Source organism: Gadus macrocephalus, chromosome 3, assembly GCF_031168955.1.
Source record: "Gadus macrocephalus chromosome 3, ASM3116895v1".
In the NCBI taxonomy this organism is placed as follows: domain Eukaryota; kingdom Metazoa; phylum Chordata; class Actinopteri; order Gadiformes; family Gadidae; genus Gadus; species Gadus macrocephalus.
The window spans coordinates 18,334,355-18,344,354 of record NC_082384.1 but is presented as its reverse complement, the minus strand read 5'-3'; the positions used below and the strand labels follow the sequence as shown (position 1 = coordinate 18,344,354).

The following is a 10,000-nucleotide window of genomic DNA, read 5'->3' as shown; positions in this document are numbered from 1 at the left end:
CACTCTGTCCTACATTTACCATGTTCCCATTACTCATAAATGTCCCAGTTCCACCTTTCATACGCCACTGCCACCACCATTATCATTTGGCGGTTGGATTAATGCCTTCCCCTGTTCTGCAGCATAAGGAAGTCCCATTTATTAAACCGGTGTGAACCACGCTCCCACAGATGTCCCAGCTGGGCATCCGTTCGTCCCTCCATTACACTGTATTCTGTATCCTCTGGAGTTCATTGTGTGTCCTCTCTGCCACACTTTCTAAGCAGCGCCTCACCCTAACATCAGTACCCTCCGCCCATCAGGTGTGGTCTATGGACGGCTACTATAAAGGCAGGCGCGTGCTGGAGTACAGAACCATGGGGGACTTCACCAAGGGCCAGAATTTCGTGCAGCATCTGCTGCCCCACCCGTGGGCCGGGACCGGACATGTGGTCTACAATGGTTCACTGTACTACAACAAGCATCAGACCAACATCCTGGTATGAGGAGGATGATAGTGATGATGCTGATAATGATGAGGATGAGGAGGCTGATAATGATCATCACGATCTTGATGATCACGATGCAGCTGTGGTCCATGTACGCAGGTGTCACATGTGATCCCGGCGTGTGTGTGCGCGTGTATCCACATCTGTGTCCCATTAATGCCGACATGCATCAATTCATTTGTTCGTCCATTGATTGCTTCACACATCTTTTGTATGTTAATGTGTCTTTATCGGTGTGTGTGTGTGTGTGTGTGCGTGTGTGTGTGTGCGTGTATGTGAATCTGTGTGTGTTGGTGTCTGTGTGTGTGCATGTGTGTGTGTGTGTGTGTGTGTGTGTGTGCGTGTGTGTGTGTGTGTGTGTGTGTGTGTGTGTGTGCATGTGTGTGTGTGCATGTGTGTGTGTGTGTGTGTGTGTGTATGTCTGTGTGTTTGTGTGTGTGTGTGTGCATGCATGCGTATCTATGTGTGTGTCTGTGTGTGTGTGTGTGTGTACGTATGCATGTGTGCATGCTTGTGTATGCGTGTGTGCGCGTGTGTATCTGTGTGCGTCTGTATATGTGTGCATGTGTTCTGTCTCTCCAGGTCCAGTATCATTTCCGCTCGCGCACCGTGGTGCTGCAGCGCAGTCTGAGCGGGGCGGGCTACAACAACACCTTCCCCTACAGCTGGGGGGGGTCCTCGGATATCGACCTGATGGCGGACGAGACCGGCCTCTGGGCCATCTACACCTCCATACCCAGCGCTGGGAACATACTGGTGAGGGAGGGCGTGTGAGTGTGTGTGTGAGTGTGAGTGTGAGTGTGTATGTTTGTGTGTCAGTGTGAATGTGTGTGTGTGTGTGTGTGTGTGTGTGTGTGTGTGTGTGTGTGTGTGTGTGTGTGTGTGTGTGTGTGTGTGTGTGTGTGTGAGTGTGAGTGTGAGTCTCACTCAGTGCGAGTGTATCTGTGAGTGTGTGTCTGTGTGTCTTTTTTTTTTTTTAATGGGATGCATTGTTATTTACTGGTGTGTCATTGGTCGTCCGGGCTCGTCAGCGATTGATTCATCGGTATCACAGCATTGTCCCACACAGTCTATCAATGTACATTTAAAGGGAGAAAGAAACGTTGTAAGCCTACCTGAATCACACGTCGTTTCTCAACAGGCTGACAGTTCATTTATCACCGAAGAATCTCATTTCCTGCTGGGACTTATAGTGTCTATGGATATTGCTGTGGACATTACATAGAATGGAGATCCCGTGAAAGGAACGCGCAAATGAAACATGACCCCATTCACATCCATTATGAGCCAACTCTTGCATAATCACAATCCAAGTCCTGTCGTGTGCTCTGATTGTGTGAGCAAAGTGTAGACGGAGGGACTTGAAAGTGCAACAAAGTCATGGAGGAGAAAAATACAAACTCAATTTCACTAAACATATAATAACACATATTATTCCACTGTCTGGGGGAATACTCAATTCTGATTGACTGCAGGGTGTGCATTAACCCCTGATATACGGACACCTGCTAAGTAGTTCCAGTCACATTGTCTGTACAGGTTATAAGCTATAGACCCTATAGTATCTGTGTAATCTATGTATAATATATAATATAATAATATATATAATCTATAAATTATAATATAAGTAAGGGATAATGCCCGACGAGGTGTCCATTATCAGGAACGTGGAGGCGTGAACCGTCCGACGCGAAGCGGAGGACGGTTGCCTCCGCGAAGTCCGTGGTATAATTATAATTATAATATATAATACTATATATATATATATATCTATAAAGGCTGGGACGAATTTCAAATTATAAATATGTACACTTTATGTTGAAAGTATATAGACCGTCGCGATTCCCATTAAAAAAGAATGGCGCGGTGATTTGGCCTTCAAAACGAGAGCTGGTAAATTGCGAAAAATTAATTAAACTGTAATCAGACAATGTGGTTATATGCTATAGACCCTAAGGTATCTGTGGTATAAAGGCTGGGACGAATTTCGAATTATAAATATGTACAATGCATAACGTTAGCTCTCTGGCTCATAGCTGAGTGGACTAGAATACCTTGCGTTGCCAAGTCGTAGCTATGGTTCGTCCTAATTACTGGAGGAGTGAACAATGTTTCCGTTGCATAAGAACCTTACGGGGGGGTAATGATTGTTCCAGGTATTAATCAAACCCTCAGGCGTTACCAGGGAAACAAAGTTATGGCTTGTGAAAAACGTTATTATTGTATTGAAAAACGCATGCAAATATAAATGAATGGTCTAAATTACTTTCTTTGGCAAGTGACCATGGTTTAAGCAGGATAATGCACTTCGAGGTGTCCATTTTCAGGAATTAATGCACTTCGCGGAGGCAACCCTCCTCCATTTGCTTGTCAGACGGTTCTAAGGCGTCGTCCATTTCGACCTTTAATATGTCCATGATTTCGACGCCTTATCCATTTCGTCTGGCATTATCCCTTACACATAACATAACATATATCTCTCAATAAACACAAGATCCACAAAGTGTGAGTCCCGTTGTAGACAGCCTGCAGGGTGGGATATATGACAACCCATTAGAACCTAATGGGCGATGTCATTATCAATTTTGACATTTTCCAAAAATGGTTTCCATCACGTGCAGTGCTGGCATCAGCACCTCTTCAGTTAAAAACGAGTGGGCTGATAAATGTGATAGACTCGGAATCTAAATATTTATTTTATTGGATTTCATGTGCTTTGGCAGCATAATCATACATTTCCCGTGCCAATACACCATTTGAATAAGTAAAAGTCCTCTAAAACACAACTCAGGGAAAGTACAAATGCATGAATAATGTAACTATAAAAAGGTTGCATGAAGGTACTAAACAGCGCTATAGAAATAAAATAAACCTCAATTGACACGACATCCTGTGTCAATAAGAGTCGTTTGATTTAATTATAGTCATAAGGTAGCATAAATTAAGAGTGTCTTCTGAATAGTACGAGAAACTCAGAAACCAGGGACTCAACTCAAAGCAACAAATGCATAAACATTGGAACCATGAATATATCCAGTATTAATAAATACTTAAAGATGCTGCAGGTAAGATTCAAGAGCTATTATATATGATATGATGTTGCCTGTTAGAAATGGCCCAGCTGTGAGAATATCCGTTCTGAGTTGACTGCGTCTGCCTTTCTAAAAGCAAATTTAGATTTTAGACCACGCTTGGCCCATTTCTGACCAATCGGGGCATCTCTCCCTTCATTCGTCTGGGGAATCCATCGTGCCTGTCATCGCAGGTGTATGAATGCCACACATCTCAATGGCGAGTGAAACGAGGGAGGGAGCGAGAGTGAGGGGTAGTTTAATCTTATTCTTGACTTTTAAAATCTCACTGTCAATTGCTCTCCTCTGCTACCTATCTCTTCACAACCCTTGAATCTCATCTGCAGCAGCTTTAACACTTAAAATAAAAAAGGATTACCACACCAATGCGCGTACCCTGCTATGAGGACACCTCGTCCATTTTTCTAAAGACAAAAATAGAATTAGAAACTAAAGACAACAGTATACACAATCCGTGGTTGAGAACTGTGTGTCCGCCGTGGTGCGTGACATCTGTCTGTGCATGACCCAGGGGCTATTCTAGGTTCTGACTTTGGGGGGGTGTAAATCAATCAATTTATCTTTCTCTCCAACACACTGTATAACAGTCTGCTGATTTATTGTCGGAAAAGCACAGATCAATTTGTAACAGTTTAACCTCAGTTAAACCCATAATACCAATATGATTATTTCATCCCAGAGGAAAGGAATCTTAAACACATTTTGGCGAGTCTCTAGCTCTTTTAAAGAAGAGCAAGGTTTGGGTGGGCATGAGCATGACCAAAAAAGGGTTAGCTTCGCCGCTGGCGTGACCACGACCCCCTTGTTCCCCCCAGGTGAGCCGTCTGGACCCCCGCTCCCTGGAGGTCCTACAGAGTTGGGACACAGGCTTCCCCAAGCGCAGTGCGGGCGAGGCCTTCATGATCTGCGGCACCCTCTACGTCACCAACTCCCACCTGGCCGGCGCCAAGGTGCACTTCGCCTACCACACCAACACGTCCACGTACGAGTACACGGACATCCCCTTCCACAACCAGTACTCCCACATCTCCATGATGGACTACAACCCCCGGGAGAGAGCGCTGTTCACCTGGAACAACGGACACCAGGTCCTCTACAACGTCACGCTGTTCCACGTCATCCGCAGCGACGGATAGGTGGGGATGGGGGGGGGGGGACTAGACAGACAGGGGGGGAGAGACACTGGTCAGACAGGGGGGAGGGAGGGGGGGAGGGGGAGAGACCCTGGATGGACAGAGATAGAAAGAGGGAAGGGGAGGGACTGTGGACAGACAGACAGACAGACAGATTTATTAAGTTTAGAGATAGATGGTATATATATGGAGAGAGAGGGAGGGAGGAAGGGAGGGAGGGAGCTAGAAAGAGGGAGGGGGGATGGAAAAAGATGGAGTGAAAGTGATAAAGCAAGCAACTTTTTTGTACATTGATTTTGTTCAGAGTTGGAATGCCCTCTAGAAACAACACAATACAACACACAACCACAATAACGCACACACACACACACACACACACACACACACACACACACGCATGCACATACACATAAAGACATCCCGGCAGGAGAGTACGACTGTCTGCGACGTGCCCAGTGCACCATCTGGCCCCTTGTGTCCTACTCACTGAAGAAATAACAAACATAAAAATGCATGGGAATCAAACACGCGTGTCCAGAGGTCACTGGCTCAGGAGACTGAGGCAATGTTGTGCAGCAGGAAATTAAACTCTGTGGGAATGTGGGTGGGTGGGTGGGTGGGGGGGGGGAGGGGGGGGGGGAGGGGGGGGGGGGAGGGGGGGTTAGTTGGGTGGATAGAGGTGTGCCGGGGGGTGTTGCGGGATGGTAAGTGGGTGGGGGTGCTCGATGCGGGTGGGATACGGCCGTGGTGTTCAGGGTGGGTGTGAAGAACATTTAATGGGGTTGGGTTGGGGGGGGGGGGGGGGGGGGGGGGCGTGGATGAACCTGTTTGGATAGAGGAGCGGTGGGGGTGGGGGTGGTGTTGTGTGAGGGGGGGCTGCCTGGGGGTTTATCAGTCTCCGCTCATTGGGATTCAGCGGCCATCTTCTCCCCCCCCAGTGGCGGGGAAGTGATCGGGGGAAGCTGAGGTCAGGGGGAGACGGACTCTGCGGCGGGATTTGAATTCGCCTCATGCCCGAGAGCGCCGCTGAGCCGCTGAGCCGCTGAGCCGCTGAGCCGCGGGCCCCAGCGGTAGCCCCGGGACCCGGGGCCGTGTGCTGTGGTCGTGGACGTGATCCGTCGGCATGGTCCTTCGTGTAATAAAAGCTAAGTGTTGAAACTGTGTCGAGTCTCTTCATGGACGCCGCGGAGAAGTGTTGTTTCAGGTGCCGATCGGTCCGTGTGTGAGTGTGTGTGAGTGTGCCATTTGATATGGAAGATGATCTAATGGGATGTTTCCGCTAGAAAAACACTAAACAAGTGTCTGTGTGTGAACCTGAGTGCATGAGTGGATGTAAATAAGTGTGTTTTTGTGTGTGTGTGTGTGTGTGTGTGTGTGTGTGTGTGTGTGTGTGTGTGTGTGTAATTAATGAGATGAGGGAAAGTAGAACCTGGATCTCTGTGTGTGTGTGTGTGTGTTTCTGTGCCTATGTGTGAGATCTAGACCTGATTATCTGAAGCGTGGATAATAGTATAAAATCAGCCAATGAGCAGAGGTGTTAGATAACAACAGCTCTCAGGTCACTGGGGCTTCTGAGACGCTGCTGTTTATGAGGCTGTTATTGGTTCTGACGGGACTTGTAATGGAAGAGCACATCGCAGAAAATAACCTAAGCACTGCGGCGCACAAACACACACGCACATACACAAACAAACACACACTCACACTCCTGCATAAATTATATTTATATCCCAACAATGTACGAAAAGGGGTAAAATTGGTTGAAAGCTATTGAAATAACGGTGCAATGTTAGGAAAAAAATGCTTTTTACTACACAGTAACCCTTCAGTTGCCATGGCTACAGTAATTGTGATATTCCATTCAGGCAAAAACCACACGCCGTCAATTCATCTGTTCTTGTTCCTCACATATTATTAATATTAAAGCGTAATGGTAGGCGTTTTGGAGAAGCCAGCCAGAGTGAGCCAGATACTGAAAGTATCCAACTGAAAACATCCCATCCATCCCTCCAGGCCCCTCTCCAAAGCAGCTCGCTATGGCTTTAGCAATGGGGCAGCCTAGCCTCATGTCTGACCCCCGGTCATGCGCAATGAGTGCACTGACAGATTGTGAACAGGTAGCCGGGTTGGTAGGTAGACTGACAGGTGGGCCATCCAATTAGGGTTGGGGCTGTTAGTGTTATTGGACAGGCTCATTACAGACATGTGACACCCACAGATGCTGTTATCTTAATTATTCTTTTTTAAAGCATTTGATTTTTTAATTGCTGTCGGGATGTTAACAGATTTTCAAAAGAATATCCTTATAAAATACATTTCCTTCCCCAGCTTTAATGTGTAATATTTCAATGACAATATATGCAGATTATACCTGATTATGTAACACGTTGTAAATACTTAATCACTGTAGCCATGATTCATCGCTGTAGGCCACACCCACAGTAAAAAATGTTAATAGGCACACCCAATGTTTCAGCTGTGTGCACGTGTGCTTGTGTGTGTCTGTCTGTTGCATGTGCCTCCTGATGTTTCAACACTTCTGCATAATACTAAGTCTTGGGACTGTGGACTCTCCCTGTCCTGGCCTGACCTCCTTCCTGATTCGATGGTCCATGCTTCCTGCCGCCATTTTCTGCACTATGGAATGTTATTTTCGTTGGAATTCCACGCACTGAAACGCACACATCTTGGAGATGAATATATATAATCACAAATAGACGATTACACGATTACACACAAACCCATGCAAACACACATGCATTGCACACACACACACACACACACACACACAAAACCACACACACTCAAGCTCTCTCGCATACATACGCACATGCACACAAACACACACACATGCACACACACACATGCACACGCACACAGATATATCATTGGTTATAACAAAATGTAGAGCTATGTATATTAAGGGTCCATCGTTTTGACCCTTTCAGTTATTCATCTCAATCCGTCCAATCCATCCATCCCCTGGTGGCTGTCACCCGATTAATTATTGACTCATATTAAATGAGACTACCTGGGACACGGGGGGAGGGAGGGAGGACAGGAGGGAGGGATTAAGAAGGTCATGAGGGAAGGAGGGCTGGAAGGAGAAAATGAGGGAGGAGGGGAGGGAGGGAGGTAAGGAGGAACAGAGAGATGGATGGAGGGAATGAGGGAGGCAGGGAGTGAGGGAAGATAGGTTGAAGGGGGGACAGAAAGCATGAAGAAGTGAAGTGAAGAGAGAGAGGGAGACAGAGAGGGAGAGAGATTCAGGAGGAGGAGAAGGAGGCGGAGCAGGGAGGGTCTCGGAGGTTCCGTTACCATGACAGTCGTAGAGATGTGAGCAAGAAAAGTAAGACGAAGAGTCTGAGACCGTGGTGCTGTAATGGTGCTTAAATAATGATGAGGAAATGAGCCAGGGAAACGAGGACACCATCGCTACACATGGCCCGCAGAGGAGGAGGAGGAGGAGGAGGAAGAAGAAGAAGAGGGGTACGGGGAGGGGAGGAGTGCCGGGGGGTCCCGGGAGGTCCCGGGGGGTCCCGGGGGGGGCGGCAGATGGGCTGATGTGCTCTTTCTACCCTGGGATACCGTGGACACCCATGCAGCACAGATCAAAATAAATACACTGTTGTTGTGACAGCGAGACCCGCCGGGTGAGGGAGTTGGGCAGAGAATGCAGAGATGAAGAAAATAAATGTATTCGATATGCTCTTTCAATTCGGAGTCCATTTGCAACTGACAAGGCAGAGAGAGCAGGGGAGCAGGGGGGAGAGGGCAAGCACCGAAGAGAGGGAAAGCACAAAGCACTTATGACGACTGGAATAGGGAACCACTGTCAGCACGAGACAAACAAGAAAAGGTCCGGTTTAGAGGAGGACAGAGAAACGTCTGGTCTACTGAGCCGATCAATACGTTTGTTTTTTGTTTCATCACACACTAAAGGAAAGGGAAATCAGGCCCTTTATTACAAAAGAGTAGACAGCCTTGAGGTGGTCCTCGTCATCAGTGAGATACAGAGAGAGTTTAGAGGGTTGAGGAGCAGATGTGTGGATGGAGAGAGGCAGGGAGAGAGAGAGCAAGAGAGAGAGAGAGAGAGAGAGAGAGAGAGAGAGAGAGATAGAGAGAGAGAGAGAGATACATGGAGAGAGAGACAGGGAGAGACAATTCAGAGAGAGGGGGGGAGAGAGATGGAGAGAGAGAGCGAGAGCGAGAGAGAGAGAGAGAGAGAGAGAGAGAGAGAGAGAGAGAGAGAGAGAGAGAGAGAGAGAGAGAGAAAGACAGAGAGAGAGAACGAGAGAGAGACAGTGAGAGAGAGACAGTGAGAGACACCGAGAGACACCGAGAGAGAGACAGCGAGAGAGACAGGGAGAGAGACCAAGAGAGAGGAAGGGAGAGAGATACCACACTTGCTAATCACGCTCAGGATAATAAAAAAAAAAAACACATTAGGGGAGGAATTACCGGGCCAATTAAGATCAAAATGCACGCAGCCACAGCTGTCCTCTCTCACACACACTTCTGTCAAACTAATGTCTTATATAATGGCCCATTGCCCTGACCTCGTCGTTTCTTACTCACCTGGATGGAAACAACAAGATTGCTGGAGCGTTCCGCTGATTATAACTCTGGTGACCCTGATTAACCACTGCCTCGCTTGACTGCCCGTAGAATTGAGAACTTAATATATTAAGATATCATTAAGTATGGTAGATGCTATCAAGCCACAGAGTTATGGAATATGTAATGTCAGACATTTTCAAACAGCAGGATGAATAAGATGTGTGTTTGGTGGAAGGTTTTAAGGGAAGGAACGTAGCAATTTCATGATGACATGTTTTCTTTATTCAGATTTTTTTTATTTAGGCCCTACAATTATTTATTCAATGCTGCAGAGGTAATACTGTGGGTTATTTTTAGGAAAGTAAAATGTTAGCTCTTACATTTCCTAAAATATGTTGAGAACATACACAAAGCATGAGCCAAAACTAAAATAAGAAAATGTTGTTCATATTCGGTATTGTGACTAAATGTTTTGCATTATAAAATCAGCCCGTTCAGTGTTGTTCTCCACACATTGGCAATAAAGTTTACGCATTGAAACACAAACAATCAATATCCCGCCTGCCTAATGAAATGTGTGATTCAAATTCAAGGGCGTGAATATCCCAACCATTAAATTATTGCGAGCCGGCAGGACGGAGCTTTGCGGGGTGCTGCTTATGATGAGACAGCTCTAGGGCTGATCCGCCCTGCCTGTGAGCATGTGACCACTCCGACCCAACACATT

General features: G+C 46.8%; 1 protein-coding gene across 1 annotated transcript in view; it reads left to right on the top strand.

Annotated features, from left to right (window-relative positions):
- olfm2a (olfactomedin 2a) overlaps positions 1 to 4,721 on the top strand; it is a 13,853-nt gene extending 9,132 nt beyond the window's left edge. The window contains exons 4-6 of the mRNA XM_060047782.1: positions 303 to 479; positions 1,071 to 1,244; positions 4,396 to 4,721. Of these exons, the coding sequence (XP_059903765.1) occupies positions 303 to 479; positions 1,071 to 1,244; positions 4,396 to 4,716 (672 nt within the window). The 3' untranslated portion in view covers positions 4,717 to 4,721. The remainder of the gene's footprint in view (positions 1 to 302; positions 480 to 1,070; positions 1,245 to 4,395) is intronic.
- The last annotated feature ends 5,279 nt before the right edge of the window (positions 4,722 to 10,000 follow it).